Here is a 16938-nt window from a genome sequence, read left to right as displayed (position 1 = left end):
AAATCCATTTACAGCTGCTTCAAAAAAATTTAACATTGTTATATGCAGGGCTCCAGACAAAAAAATCGAGTAAGGAGCCATTGGCTCCTATAAAAGAAAAACTTAGGCGCCAAATAATTTTTTTAGGTGCCACAGAATAAAAGTGGTTTATTTTATTATTATCATTTTATTTTTCCCCCCTATTTTAACATTTCAATCATTTTGTCATGTGTTTATGTCTTATCTTTTCTAGGCTTTATCAGCATTTTAATCCATCTTGTAGATGATCAGGTCGACCGGGGGACTAAGGTTCACTTAAAGTGTGAATTAAATGTCTTTTACAACTTGAAATATACAGTCACAAAGAATTGTTCGTTACACAGAATCTGTACCAATATCATGGACCATAAGCATCACTTGGCAACTGAGTGCAGTGCATCCTATAAATGTTGTCACGTCTTTCACACATTCAGTCTGTTTTTCTTCATTAGTAAAATGCTATTTTATAGGAGGAGTTGAATCATGTACAACAGAATAAGTAAAAATATTAATATGCAACGGCGCATAAATATAGCAAAACGCTCCTCTTTATAGTTATTTTTCTAGCTGACTGATGAGTTTATGGACACTGAGTGGTTATTCTGAGGTAAATGTATTACAATGCAATGTTTACAAGCTTTATACATTTCCTCAGTTTGAAACACTGAATGAGCTTTTACATAAAACAGTTCAGTACTATAGGCTTTCTTATTGCCTACCTTTTGATCATGTTCATTTCATACTATAGTAGTAAATCGAAATATATAATGGGTTCACTTGCTGCTTTAACTGAGGTGCTAAAGAGATCGCGCCTGAGCATTAAGTGCGATACTCTCCGCTCGCACGATCCGGACGCATACACGGACCGTGTGGACGCGGGGTACTGCTGTTTATATTACCGAAAGTGTGCGCTTGTGGTCCGCATTAAAGAGCACCCAAACCGCATCATTTGAATTTCGTAGCATTTTAAAGCTGATACTTTGTTTATTAAAAAGTAAGACAGCACAAAGCTTTTTGCGATTACTGGATGGCAAGTGCGCTTCAAATAACAGGAAGTCCATGCATTAACAGAACACAGCATATAGACTAAGATCTCGATAAGAAGATCGACCGGACAAGTGTAAATGCATCTGGTTGTTGAAACCACATATGGTAATTTTACTCCTCCCATAATATTAAAGTAATAGACGTGTGAGAGCGTTTTATAGCCTATATGGCATGTTATAGTCAGATATGACAGCGCAATGCAACAAGCATCACCGCGGATGAGTAGCGGAGTATTTCTTCAGCAAGCGACGCGCAAACTGAATGAACCTGAAAGTAAGCCGCAGACGCTCAACACACAATCTTCTTCATTAAAAGTAGCGAGACTAGCCTATCTTTCCAGTGTTGATGCCGCGCGCTCTCTTGTTGCGGTCTCTGATATTGAAATTAGCTGATAATTAATAAAATTATCCATTGCTTTCATTGACGTGAACTCCGTTATATTTGCATATGAAGCGGGAATTGAAGAACGGATTTATATCCGTTTTGCGAAGACACATTTATGTGGCCAAGTGTAAATGGGGAAACGTTTTAACAAATCATATAGATATCCGATCAGAGAAAATGCATGAAGTGAGCAGGTGTAAACAGGCCCTTTCAGGTCTCTCTCACTGCGTTCAGCAGACTGTGTGCGGCAGAGACGAGGACTGTTTGAAACCCATTTCAGTAAAACTTTGATGCGCATCGTCTTATGTAAGTTTAATACGTGAACATAACAAAAGATGTGAGCGCAAAACAATCGGGAAAAAAGTCCTTTCATGCAAATTATATATAGTCATTTGCGACCAAAAATATTAATTTGCGAGTGAAGTTTTTGCTGACATTTGCGACCATTTTAGTCGCAGTTTGGAGCCCTGTATATGTCAGCATTAAGTATTGGTACACAGCTTCAAAGAATAAAATGGCATTTCATCATTCATTGCCTGTCCATTATAATGTCACTGCCATTTATTCAACAAATTACAGTTTATCACCAACACAAATTAGTATGCTTTGACCCATAAGAGAATGCAATTCATCAGAGAGCAAAGTTTGTTTCTCTACTGATTTTGACTGTGACAAAGGCTGAAAGAAAGGCATTGCAATTTTGGTAGCCTAGCCAGAGTGCGGTTAAGTTACTTGCGGGAAAAGTACAAAGCATTTCTTGGGTGTCTGGTAACGTATGTTCTGGTGATATTACGTTTCGACAAAAGCGAAATCTAAAGCACCCATGTGTGATGTTAGTTTAAAATCCACTTGTTGCTCAATTCAAATGCTAGTTACTCACAACATAAATGTGTGCTAATTATGTTTCTTGGCATATGTGTGTGTGTGATAATAGGAAGAAGATGAAATTCCAGATGATGAAACTCTCAATCAAATGATTGCTCGTAATGAGGACGAATTTGAGCTTTTCATGGTAAGACTGAAATTGCACAAAATTTGCAACTTGCACAGAGTCCTTTGCATGGTGATTCACAGTAATTGTTGTCTCTTTGAAAAGAAAGCCATATATTTTTGTGAATTTGTGCGTTTTGGATCTGTTTAGAAGTATAAGAGGAAACACCAGTTACTTTCAAACTTACGTAACCCATTAATGGCACTTTCAGCGCATGGATTTAGACCGCCGTCGAGAGGACGCACGCAACCCTAAGCGTAAACCTCGGCTAATGGAAGAGGATCAGCTGCCATCATGGATCCTGAAGGATGATGCTGAGGTGGAGCGACTTACCTGCGCGGAGGAGGAGGAAAAGATTTTCGGCCGTGGATCCCGTCACCGCAGAGATGTCGACTACAGCGATGCGTTGACGGAAAAGCAGTGGCTGAAGGTATGATGCTTGTGTTATATTCAGTTCATTATAGTCCATGACAGAATGACACATGGCATAAACATAATCCCATCCATATGCTGAGAGCTCTTGTTACCGTAGCAACAGGTAGTCTTCCGCTCTTTCTAATCAACTTCTTGATCTAATCTTTATATTTTATTTATTTCAGTTTATTTCAAGTATAGAGAAATTGTTGTTAGTTTTAGTTATCAATAACCACACTGGTACAGAGAGAACTACTAAAGCATTGAAGGGGTCATGAATTGAGAAATCAAAATTCTCTTGATCTTTTGTCATATAAAAGGTCATTGTGTTATAAAAACATCCTGTATGTTTCAGAATTCAAAATTTTATTTTCTTCAATTCTCAAAATTTTAAATCTTATATTGAAGCAGTTTTTATATTGAAGCAGTTTACAAACAAGGCACAATTTGAGGCAGGATTTTCAGACAGATTGAAACTAAAATGCCATGCCGACTATATTAGATGCGACAGTAATGTTGCACCACACAAGTGTGAGTGACTGTTTTCATTATGTGGTGGTCACTACTGCTTTGTTTGATATTACAGATCTTTTAAAATGTACTAAAACATTTTTAACCTAATTCATAGCAGCATCCATCTGTGAAGGATGTAGGCTGACAAACATGCACAACTATTAGCCAATCATAGCAGTGGGCGTTCACTTCCGAGTCTACAATCCGCCACGCTTATTCAAACAGAGCATTCAGATGAGGGAGGACAGAAAATAACCTATTACTTTTAAATCATGATGTGTTTTGATGCAAAAATCTTGATGACATTGTGGACCTCAGAGAACCAGTACAAAATTTAAAAAAACAAAGGCAGTTCATGACCCCTTTAAGGATAAAAGTGTTAACTTGAACTTAAAAACTGTAGTGAAACCATAACTCATGATGTGTAGACAATAATCATACAATTTTAAAGCTATTAGTATCAAGCCATCATTTATAAAATGTAGTTCCCTGTATATTCATTTATAAGATATTTTGGTTAATTTGATATGCCAAAGGTTTGAGGACCTAGAGAAGTAGACAAAATTATAGCAGCGATCAGTTTTGGTGGGATCTTCAAGTCAGTGGCTTCATTGGATGTTTTGATCAGTTGAGCATGAATCAAATTTCAGTATAAAGGTCCATTAGAATCAGAGCAGAGCCAGTACTGTATGTGCTGACTGAGGTTACAGCTTCAGTCATAGTGAGGAGGACTTGTTCATTAAAATCAAATAGGTTCTTGGAGGTTTGACTTCACTGGAGTTCTAATTAAGTTAGAAGTTAAAATTATTTTAATCTGTGTTGATGTAGAAAGACAGTTTTGCAATGTAAATGTTTGACATAAAAAAGCATCACAATCGAAACTCAAAAAAGAAAACAAAGTTTCACTCCTTAGTTTTGAAAAATGAATGAGTACATCTTAAGAAAGACACTTCACCATTTCTAATGACTGCACATCATATAACCACAAGTTTCCTCTGCAAGTTTTTTATGATCTGTAGAGGGTTTTGATTGCAAAGCATTAAGTGGGTTGGAAAAGTTTTGAAACAGCAATGTCTATTATATTCTCGGTTTGCTCATCTTTTTTCCTCAACATATCCTCAGCTTAATCGGATTGATAAGACAACAACACAACAGCCAAGACAAATACAGCCCTCCTCTCTGTGTAACAATTCAGCTCGATCAATGAACCCAATTGCATTACACTGAATCTTCCAATCCCAAATAGCTCGTTTTCTTATTCTCCATCCAGACACAAATTGACTGTTCCTCACTCTAACAAGCTTTTTCCTCTGTCATTTTCTTCCACAAACCAGTCTCAGTACAGTCCTCCTAAACAATTTCAAAGCTACCCAGTGGATTGTTCCGGTCGATAATGAGTGACTAAACTGTTTCCATAGGGCATTGCGGTTGTTCTTTGGTGAGGGTTTGGCTGGAAGGTAACAAGAGCAAAACTGTATTTGAGCACAGAGGCTGAAGGTGTAAAGCAGCAAGGGAGGTAATTATATGTGGAGCCAGTTCCTGGTAAACACAGAGCCACTGAGGAGTAAACGTATACTGAGAGGGGAAGGAAGTTCGACACATGGCAGTCAGATCTTTCGGAGCAACAATGTGGGGTCTGTGAGTTTTACGGGGTGGAAAAAGACCACTTTGATTGAAGCTATCTGAACCACCTTGCTTTTATTGTGGCTTGACCAGTGATTTGGGCCTTGAAAGTAATCTTATTTAGTGTCTCACTGTTTTTCACCTTTTCTAAGCTTTTTTGAGTAAAATGCACCATGAAGGTGTGGGTAAATGTCTACCGTGTGATAGTCTCCACACACAGAAATGGTTTCTTTTGTAACTTATGCTTGAGTCATTCTCCAAGATTGCTTTTACACAGGAAATTATGACAGAGCATCTCCCCATCGGCACAGCTCAATGGCTCAACAAATTGATTTTGACGCTTGACTGCACAGAGTTTAGCAAACAGGTCAACTGTATTGGAGAAATGAAGTCTTTTGCGAGGTATGAGAGAATACGTTTCAGTCTAGAGCAAATAAATACTCTGGCCAATTTCTGTCTGCCTTCAACCTAGAATCGGTTTTTACCTTGTGCGTTATAACATCTAAATAGCATATTTGCATGTACATTATTTGTTTGTTTCAAGAGAGAGGTCAGTCACCCATAGCACATCTGCTGCTGAAAAGGGATCATTCACACTGACAGCCAGGTCATTCATTTTCAGTGTGAAATGGCCACTTGAGGCAACTTTAAGATGACGTGGGTGTCTCTAGTGACTCAGCAAAGTTGAGAAAAGATAACTTTATGGTAATAAGCTCTCTGACACCACTACTAATGGGAATAAACTAACTGGAACTAATGTAATGCGTCTCCTGTGAGATATTGTAGCCAAGTGTGGGCAAGTCAAAGGAGAAGTATGTTACTTTGAGCGATTTCACTCTTCTCTTTGTTTTGTCCATGCCCATATCAAGGAAAAAATGTATGAATAAAAAAATCTTATAGAGTAACTTTGATTTGATGCATTATGCACTACTCAGCTTTTCATACCATATAATAAACTTTCCTGTCCTATATATTAATATATAGCTGCAAGATTTGGAACTGCACTGGCATCCATTAAGCTCAGTTCCAAGCGGTCATGAAAACGTGATAGATGATCATATTTCCAGAACACCAAACATTTGGAGTAAAGAGAGAGAGGAAGATGAGACCCATGTAAGCACCAGAAGTCCTGGGGCCTCATTTATAACTGTTGCATGCGCACAAAACCTGCCCTGAAAGAGGCATATGCCACTTCATACGCAAAAGGTGGGATTTATAAAAACAAACTTGACGGGCAAATTTGCGCACCTGCATGCAAACTGTGACCCATGCGTACAAACTCTTTTTCCAGGAGTGAGAAAATTAATGAAGTAAACAACCATTTTAAACTGTGTTTTCATGTCGATATACACATTTTCATTAAATAGGCTATTCCACTCTCATAATGGGAATAAGCACTGAAATTACATAAAGTCATTATGTAGAAGTTAAATCAAAATTATATGAATTTAAACATATTTGTAGTGGATGCACTTGATCACTTTTCCTGTGGCATGCTATGTTTTAATGACAGCGAGGAGTGCTATAGGTGCACAATAATGCATCTTTAAACTGAACTGCAGATGAGAAAATATTTTTTTAGCGAGAACAATGATCAATGATGCGCACTTACTGCGATATTAAGGTGGACTGCTGGATATTCGGTGGTCGAACGGTCCATTGTCCGGATGTGTTAATGTGAAGGCATCTCCACAACATTATGAAAAATACCACTGTATTTGAAGGATACAACTGAAAGTAAACAGTAAGATTTGCACGTTTCCTTTTTATAATACGTCAGTGACGCGCCGAGTCAGACAATTGTATTTACACTGCAATAAATATAGCCTAGGCCTATCTGTTTCCACTTAAAAAAGCTAATATGTTCACATTATCAGCAAAACTGCATAAATTTACTTTGATTTGAATTGTTTAAACAACTGGAATACTATTTGGCCAGTGGAAAAGAATAAGATCAACTTTATTCTTTATAACTTTAAACTTTATTCTAAAATATTTATTTGATAACTATTTTAAACAGTTTTGAATATCTATCTATCTATCGATCTATCGATCTATCGATCTATCGATCTATCTATCTATCCTAAAAAATAAGGATATTGGATGATTTTTTGCAATAAAAATTAATGTTTGCACAAATGGCATTTATAGTTTGTATCTCATATTACCTTTGACGGTCTTAAACATGGTGTCACGTGGATGGGAATATGCACGGAAATGATATGCAGGTGAGGTTATGCATCATAAAACTATTTAGGCATTGTAAGCTACATATGTGGTTATTTCTGGGAGGAGATGGGGTGGATGTACGCACAATCTTCCCCTGATTTTTGCGCAGGTTCTGGCGCATGCATGGTTTTATACATCTGAAAACTTTTGTGCGTATGCAAAATCGAGCCGTTGTGCATACATACACTTTTAGGATGAAATCTACAGAGAGTTTTATAAATGAGACCCTTGGTGATCAGAAGCAATGCACAGGTGCAGGTATTTTGTTTTTATTTGTTTTAATAAATGAGACGCATCTTAATGCTCAACCTGGCAAACAGTGTCTGTCCCCAGTCTCCTGTGAATTACCTACCATCATAAGTTGCCATGTTTTTTGTTTTTTTTAAAAAAAAAAGATTAATACTTTTATTCTGTAAAGACGCATTGAATTGATCAAAAGTGACGTTAAAGACGTTTCCATCAATTTCAAATAAATATTAAATTAATTTCAAATAAATGCTGTTCTTTTGATCTTTCTACTGAATCATGAAAAAAATGAACACAACCGTTTTAACATTGATAACAATAAGAAATGTTTCTAAATCAGCACTAAATCAGTATATAAGAATGATTTCTGAATGATCATGTGACACTAAAGACTTCGTAATGACTGCTGAAAAAAATTAAATTAAATTGTAATGCTATTTCACAATAATACAGTTTCACTGTATTTTCGTTTCAGTAAATAGACCTATAGATTATACCCACAGTCTATGATTTTGAAGTCTGCTCCCCCAGTATCACGTGATGTCAAGAGCAAACTTCCTTTCACAGGTACTGCTGAGCTCTTTTTTTCCCTGAGATTAGTTCGATACCCATAGGTGCGTCCTCACCATGACAACAGATGAGGTTATGGAGGAAAGGTTATCCATTATTGGCTCAGTGTTACTAAAACACAGCCAGAGGCATCTCTGCAGACAGCTAGTATTTGAACCCAGGATCTCAGCCATGGGATGCATCATTTGAGTGCTCCGGACACAGCGTTTAAAAGGATAATGTGTACCCACTGCACTGACCTGGTGGATAATGCACAAAATAGATGTGGTGCTAAAAAGCATGCATAATATTTTTCTTTGTGATTACATAAACGTACAGTAAAGGTGAAGAGCATAAATTTATGTACACTACTGCTCAAAAGTTTAGGTTCAAAAGAAGTCTCTTATGCTCACCAAGGCTCTATTTAATGGAAGAAAAATACACTGCTCAAAAAAACTAAAGGAACACTTTGAAAACACGCCAGATCTCAATGGGGGAAAATATCATGCTGGATATTTATACTGATATGTACTGGGTAATGTGTTAGGCTAGAAAAGAATGCCACATTGTTTGATGGAAATTAAAATGATCAACCTACAGAGGGGTTGAATTCAAAGACCAGGGAATCACTGAGCTCCTGGACAGTCTGAGGTGCATCCTGGCGGTGTCGGATGGACCGACACGTACTGACCGACACATAAAACTGCCTGTATACTTGCGCTACATGAGGGCAGGCATTGTCGTGCACCAGCAGGAACCCAGGACCCACTGCATCAGTGTAAGGTCTGACAATGGGTCCAAGGATTTCTTCCCGATACCTGAAGGCAGTCAGGGTGCCATTGTCTAGCCTGTAGGTCTGTGCATCCCTCCATGGATAGGCCTTCCCAGACCATCACTGAAATTGATGAATTTGTTCAAAGGAATAGAAAGGTCAAAAGAGTAGCATTTGTTTGAAAAAGAAATCTTTTGAAAAAAATTTAATCCGACAAATTCATCATTGTAATAGAAGTATTAATTTCTTTACAAAAACAAACAAATTTATAGACCCCAAAGTTTTAAATGATATGGTACATTGGATTGTATTTCAGATGTTAATGTAATATAACTAAGTGGATGAAGGCATCGTTTATGTGTCTTAAAACAGGGCATTAGCCTTTGAATTTGCTTGCAATGGCAAGTACAAATTTAAGACTGATGGTTTTATTTATTGATTTGATTTGGGAATTCATCCAAATATGCACTGTTAGGTTGGCTATAGGCCTGGACCCTCTTTCATAACATCTTGGTAGCGAGTCAAAATCATAATTGCACCACTGAAACTCTCACATTAATTTGTTTTCATGTGTGAGTTTTGGTTTCAAAAGCAGATACTTTTTAAGGTCTATTTGTTTGTTCATTGTTCATTTCTGGTTCTGTATGCCCACATTATGCTCAAATGAGGGCTCTGGCTCAGCTGCATAACAGGTGTGGTGATTTACTTTGCTCTGAGAATCAAGCCTTCCATATTATGATAACCGACCTTCGAGTTTTACAGCAAATCTTACAGAAACGCTAAAAACAAAGACAGATATACATTTCTTGCTTTTCAAAGAGAGTGGAATCGTCTCTTGAAGTTGTTGGTTTTACTGTGGATTTCTTCGGCTTCGCTCATTCGGTAGTGGAATTACAAATGTTTTTGGGCATAGTCAGAGAGTTTAAAGTCCTACTGTGCAAACATAACCCAGCAGGATCACTTCTGCATACTTCTGCATTACAACAGGGGCAGGCATTAGGCCAAACTCAACAGCACAAATGCAGTGAACCATGCAGTACATTCACGGAAGGCAAATGATTCATCCTTTGTAACTATATTCATGCTAAATGTGTGTTCTGAGGAGACTAAAAGATGAGAGAATACTTCTATATCCATCTGTGTAACAAAAGGAAGAGCAGGATGTAGAAGAGATGCCAGACAAATGGATTTAATTAAGAGCAGTTCTGCACAAATGCTGATCTCAATCACGTCATATTGTGAGACTGATGAAAGTCCAAACGGACTTTTGGAAAAGTCCATAATCAGGGCCCATAGTCAGTTTCTATATAGTCTGTAGTTTCTTTCTAGATGTAGTTTATGGTAATAAGCATGGCTTTTATGGCTGTCTATAGGGAGGTGAAGTCCTCAAATCACATTTTCACAGTCATACAGAGATGCCTCATCAGTAAAATTTGCATTTGTAGAATCACAACTATGGCATTTTTCTGTTTGGCATGTATTTGATTTAGCTTGTGATGTAGATGAAGAGGCTTCAGTCCCAAATGCTGTATGTGCCTGGCCAAGTTTTCTTTGGTGGATCAAATGTATAGAGTGAAATAATCACATACATCTAAATGTGAATTGCCAGTAGAGCATAAATATAATCTAGCGATCAACAATTGTATCTTCTTTACTTGTTTATCAGAATTTCTCTTGAAATTGTGTCTTCGTGTCATTAACCCAACTGTTGAACTTGACTTCTGGCAGGCTGTAGAGGATGGCAACCTGGAGGAAATCGAGGAGGAAATACGGCTGAAGAGGCGCAAGCGTAGGAGACACGTGGACAAAGACATGAGGCGTGAGGATGCAGACAAGGCCAAGAAAAGAAGAGGACGTCCTCCAGCAGAGAAGCTCTCCCCAAATCCACCCAAACTTACAAAACAGATGAATGCCATCGTCGATACAGTCATCAATTACAGAGATGCGTAAGTGCTGTTAAACTTCCACGAATGGCTCATTGTGCCAGCTCATTCCTCAACTCACTGTGTTGTTACAGGTGATTCTTTGAACTGGCTGCTCATGTGTAGTGGAAGTGACCTGGAATATCTGGAATGTAATTATGTACCGTTGAACTCTAAGTGGCTTTGTGCTGAACACGCTGTTCTCAACTTTTCCAGGAATTCGTAATGTGGAGATAGACAAATAGTATGTTGACAGGCACTGTTAATGTATTCAATACTATTCCATGTAGAATGACTCCTGACTGGGGTAACAACCAGAAGTAATGTAAGGTGAAGTAATGTGAGAGCAGTCATGAAGGATGTAGGCATTGTAAAATCTAATTGCAGCAGGCTAAAAAATCCTGCATGGTGTTTTACAGGTATATTGGTCCTTTCTGTTGATAACTGTTAACCATTGAAAATGAAGATATTCCTGTTTTCAAGAATGTTTATTACCATTCGTCATTTCAAATTAAAATCGATTAATCGTTAACATTAAAATTGCAAAATGCGCATTCAGAATTTAAAAGCACATTCACAGAGCTATTTATAATCTACAGATTTAAATAAATTTACTTGAAAAAGTTATAGGAATTTCCACTATGAATGCAATTACTTGTATATACACTTGTTGAAAGACGTCTCTTATGCTTACCAAGTCTGCATTTATTTGATTAAAAATACAGCAAAACGATAATACTGTAAAATATGTATTACAGTTTATAATAACTGTTTTGTATTTTAATATATTTTAAAATGTAATTTATTCCTGTGATGGCAAAGCTGAATTTTCTTCAGTCACAGTGTTACATGATCCTTCAGAAATCACTCTGATAAGCTGATTTGGTAAAAAAATACATCAGATCCTGTCTGTAAAACTGAAGGATGGTCAATGCTCATTTTTGTACTTTTACACACTGTCAGAGTATTTCCAACCACCGTATACGTTTTTTATATATATATAGTGAAAATCTCCTATGCCTGAGTTCGTCGAGTCCGTTTTTCAAGCTGAGTGTGCGCGAATCATTTCTTGTATGCATGCATGTGTACGCAGCTATGCAACTGTGTCAGGGATGTGACATGATGGGGATGTGACTTTACAGTTGGAGCTCTAGTTAGTTCTCCTTCACTGCTCAGATGATTAACTGAATACATTTGCAGTGGAACTGATGTATTTGCAATTACTAAACTTAATTTAATCAGATGGTTTTGTTGAGTAATCAGTGTTCTTATTTGTAGCTGGCTGAATGTCACACTCGTGATGCACTGGGATGTTGGGTAATGGTATATTGACTGTCATGCCCCTCCGAGAATTTCATATCAGCTTCAGAGTGACATTCAAATTGTGGTGCAGCTGAGAAAGTCTTGTCACACTCACTATGGTTTGATTTCGAGTTGAGGATTTGGAATTACATGGGTGCCATGTAAAAAAAAAAACGTAGCTGGACGTGTCACCCAATTAAGCTGTAGTCCCACAAATTGAAGGCATTTCATCAGATTGATATGCTGGGTGTCTCTTTTGGTGGTCCCCATGACAGCCTTATAGTTAACAGCATATATCAGTTGTGGAATAATAATATTGCTGTCTGAACATGGCAGTAATTTTACATGATAGACAAATCTTTCTATTCTAGCCCATATTTAAGCCCAAGACATCTAGAAATGCCAGTAAGGTAGTATTTAAGCACTTATGAAACAGACGTTCTTGGCAATTATTTCAAATTTATGACGCTGTGGAACTTGATGAGTCACATAAAGGGAAAACTAAGCATAGCTGCATTTGTCCTCGAGAAACCCAGTCTCAGTGCCACACTCTCATGCCTAATCCCAAACAAGAGAGTCGAAAATGCTTTCCAAAGTGTGTCATTTCTGTCACTAGCGCAGCAATGACTGTTTTCAAACAGGTTGCGTGAACGGAGAGTCAAGGCAATTGGTCGACAGATAGAAAGTGATGAGTTTGTTTCTTCATTGATACAGAGTTGGAGAACATTAGCATTACATTACTTGTTTAGTTTACCATTCCTCTGCAGTGTATGGGTGCTGTCAAAATGAGAGTCTGGTAACACTTCATTTTAAGGTCTCTTAACGAGTTGCTTATTAGCATGCATATTACTAGAATATTACTATTATTATTATTAGTAGTAATTGTTCTCAAGATCGAGCACTGGAAGTGGTGGTTTAAAGTTAAAACACTTTAATGAGGGATTTGTTAGTATTGACTGATGGGCTGGAGTCCAGTTTCAAAATGTAAATTATAATGTTATGATTATTTGGACAAAATAACATACATTTCAATATTGGATAAGATAAAAAAACAAAAAACAAATCTGATAACATGTTTCGGATATTAATATTGGTACATCCCAATATACTGATAGCTTGCTTGTGGTTCTATTTGCATATTAAGTGAAGATAGGAGAAGATATTTTAACATATATATATAAAAAGACAATATTTTAAAATTGTACCCCTTATATTTAACTACTCCCAGGTTATAGCATTGAGTAGAATTTCTCCAATTAATTTTGCAACAGTTTTTTTAGTTGATTGATGTTGTCATAATAATGACACAGTTGACATGCGGAGCTGCCAATTTAGAAATGTTATACTAAGCTAAATGCTATGAGTTCGTGCTTCATTGAAATCTGTTTAGCATTATCCGTAGTCTGCACCCCGAGACTAACACTAAACATGCATCTGCTGCAAAAACTATAAATTGAGGTGTGTATGAAGGTCGACACACCATAATTGCACCAATTTGAGCCCTGATTTAATCACTGAATGTGTAATGAATCGTCTGCGCTGTGAATATTTAGAGTAACTGTTACAGACAGATATGGGCAGATGTCAGGGTGCTGTGAAACAGAAAAAAACCCCAAAAACACCCTTGTTGCTAGTAAGCGTCAAGAAATATTGCTTCTGGAGGCCTTTATACCATTTCCTGTTGTCCTGGATTTAGACTTGTGCTGTCTCCTGTTGGCTTGGGGTGAGCTTGAGGGTTAATGGTCTGTAGAGCCCCAATATGATGATAATGTCCCAGTCTGATCGCTTAGTTTATCTCTCAGTGTGCGGTCAGAGGAAATCAGGCTAACCCTCAATCTCTGCTTCTGTTCACAGATCGGGACGTCAGCTCAGCGAGGTCTTTGTGCAGCTGCCCTCCAGGAAAGAACTCCCTGAATACTATGAACTGATAAGGAAGCCAGTGGACTTCAAGAAGATCAAGGTACATCTTTTATTTCAGTGTGATATTTAAGCCTGCACACATTTGAACATCACATGTTACCGCACAATCCGGACTGGCACACTCATTACTCCAGCTGGCCGATAATAGGATTCCCCTGCATCAGAGAATTGGTTTTTGATGCAAGGCGAGATAAACTGATGTTTCCATGCTTCTAATGGGCCACTTCACTCACCTTATATGTTTTTCGTATTAATTTGATGATGTTGGTGGCTCATTTTCCATTGCAAGTCTAATTGGCAGTTTCCTTAGTTGTTGAAGTTGAACTCTGGTGAAGAATGTTTTGGTGCTACAAATGTTCTTGTTCTTGCAGGAGCGTGTGCGTAACCACAAGTACAGGAGTGCAAGCGATCTGGAGAAAGACGTCATGCTTCTTTGTCACAACGCTCAGACTTATAATCTAGAGGGCTCTCAGGTGAGTGAATAAATGGCTTGAACACCCTCCATTACTGTCTAAAGTAAGAATTGCCTTGTAGCACTACACCATTATTTTGTTGTGATAATATGTTGCATGAATTCCATGAAGTGCCTGTCATAGATTTGCACATTATATTTCAGATGTATTTATGCAAATCTCTTTAAACAGTACTTACATTGGGATGTGTATGTATTGGGGTTGTATTGTGTATGGGATTACATGATTACTGACCAGATATTGTCTGTGTCTGAAATCAATATTTCATCTTTTCTGAAATGAGCACAATCTTGTGATGCTGTCCAGACCACTGCAAAAATATAATAAACGTTTTATCCTGACGCTTTAAACAGTTGGTAGCATCACTCTTTGAGTGTTGCAGCTAGGTAATGCTTTAATTATTTTATTTTCTTCACTTCTCCAGGTTTGAAAAATGTTCAGAAATGTATTGACATGCAAATTGCTGGGTTATTTCTTAACTAGTTTGCGTTTTGTTTGTTCAGGTCATTGCTTTTTAATCACCCTTTGTTTTTTGTAGATCTATGAGGACTCCATTGTTCTCCAGTCAGTATTTAAGAGTGCAAGACAAAAGATTGCTAGGGAGGAGAGCGACGATGACAGCAATGATGATGACGATGATGAGGAGGAATCAGATGAAGAGTGTAAGATTTTTCATTAACAAAGGACCAATTTACTGATACTGATGAAACTAAAGCTCTAGATGACCCTTAAAATTTCTTAATTGCAGTTTTCTTTTGTTAAAGTAGGATGTTTGTACGGCACAAATCAAAGTCAACACTTTTTTCAAATAGTCATAAAGCCGCATTATCTCTAAAGTCAATCATGCTTTTTTGGGTGTTAAATAATGGCGCAAATACCAGTAATTTGATGCACGCAAACATTACTAAATTTGCGTCTGAAAGGGAAACTCTACAAATGCGTATTAAATAAGGTCAGGCGCGAAAATAACTGTGTCCAAGCCTTTTCAGCGCTAATTTTTCACTGCAGTATCCTGACAGTACTCTTTTAATGCTAAAAGACGGTTTGCATGGGTGCAAGCTGTTAGTAAATCTGGCCCTAAGGATTTCATGATGTCTTTAACGTTTAGTATTTAGTTTACATTTGATTAAGCAAACAAGTTAACAGCAAAGTACACTGAGAACAAGACAGATGTAGATGGCATTTGAAAAGATGGGCTTTTAATAGATGTGAGTCAAATTTAAAACAATAGGGGTTCTCAAATTCTCATAGTGTTATCCAGTAAAAATTACCATTTCTATAGGCTTTTTGTAACATTACAAATGTCTTTACTGTTTCAAATAAATTTAATTCTTTTAAGCTATTCTAAGCTTTTTATTCAGGAAAAAATTCTATTCAGCATTCTGAAGGATCATGTGACACTGAAGACTTTTTTTTTAACCTGACCTTTAAATGGTAGTGTATTTAGCTACCTTTATGTTACAGAAAGGGGTCCCGTACAAAGAGGTCATCATTTTTCAGGGTACTTAGACAACCAAACGTTTCATAAGAGACTTGGCTGTTGGGTTGCCATCACTCCTATAGCTCAACACATATATGTGATTTACAATATTGTACTGACTTCAAGAACTCACATCTCTTCTTTGTTGTAGAGTTGTGTTGTTTAATATAAATTACATTTTTTTTTTTAATCCAAGCTAAATCGGTGAAGGTGAAAATTAAACTGAGTAAACGGGACGAGAGATGTCAGGACAAAGGCAAGAAGAGACCAAGTCGTGGAAAGGCCAAGCCCGTGGTCAGTGACGATGACAGCGAGGAAGAACAGGAGGAGAACGTAAGTCCACTATTCCTTTCATCAATTAGACCTGTCATTGATACAGTCTGTTTAGCTCGTTGACATTTAGCTTAATTAGACATCTTGTAATCAAAATCCTTAGGTGCATACATTGACATTTTGATTGAATATGCTTGAGGAGGATATTATCACACAAAAAAACAGGCTTTGATTAAGCGCTTATGGGATGGCTAACCTGCAAAGAGGTGCTTCCACTCAAAATGTAACCCACAGACAGCCTCTAAAAACCATACAAAGAGAATTATAGATACCTAGCTATATGTCCTTATCTTTAATCTTCTAAGAGGCGATTGAGATGTTACACAGTTCCCTGAGGGAATCGTTTAGCGAAAAAAAGATATACTGTGCCCTTAAATTTACCTTTAATTCCTCTCTTTATCCCACCCGCTGCAGTTCAAGAGGAAAACGTAAGTCTGTCTCTCATGTGCTTTCTTTCTATTTTGTGATTGCGTCATGTCTGAACACAAATCCTCATGAAAAATCAGTGTGAATATTTCAGAACTGTGTGACCAAGACCTATGAGTCAGTGTTAGTATTGTCTCATTATCCAGAAATATGGAAGTGCATTCAGTAACCAGCTCAGTTCACGAATAATGAGCCTCTGCGGAGCAGCGATCAGTCAGGTGTGACATGGGGTTGATGTGACGTGGGTCGCTGGAACTCTGCCACAGGGCGATCTGTGGCCCGCATGTGAGTGTAAT

At 37.5% G+C, this 16938-nt stretch overlaps 1 protein-coding gene across 1 annotated transcript in view; it reads left to right on the top strand.

The window, feature by feature from the left end:
* Nucleotides 1-16938, top strand: part of LOC306871688 (putative global transcription activator SNF2L2) — a 57975-nt gene that overhangs the window by 39756 nt on the left and 1281 nt on the right. Inside the window, exons 27-33 of the mRNA XM_079419783.1 lie at nt 2384-2461; nt 2652-2870; nt 10515-10732; nt 13865-13970; nt 14302-14403; nt 14942-15065; nt 16080-16216. Coding sequence (XP_079275909.1) covers nt 2384-2461; nt 2652-2870; nt 10515-10732; nt 13865-13970; nt 14302-14403; nt 14942-15065; nt 16080-16216 — 984 coding nt within the window. The remainder of the gene's footprint in view (nt 1-2383; nt 2462-2651; nt 2871-10514; nt 10733-13864; nt 13971-14301; nt 14404-14941; nt 15066-16079; nt 16217-16938) is intronic.

This window comes from Barbus barbus (genome assembly GCF_936440315.1).
Source record: "Barbus barbus genome assembly, chromosome: 6".
Lineage (NCBI taxonomy): Eukaryota > Metazoa > Chordata > Actinopteri > Cypriniformes > Cyprinidae > Barbus > Barbus barbus.
The sequence above is the reverse complement of the archived record's forward strand: the minus strand, read 5'-3'. Positions and strand labels throughout refer to the sequence as shown.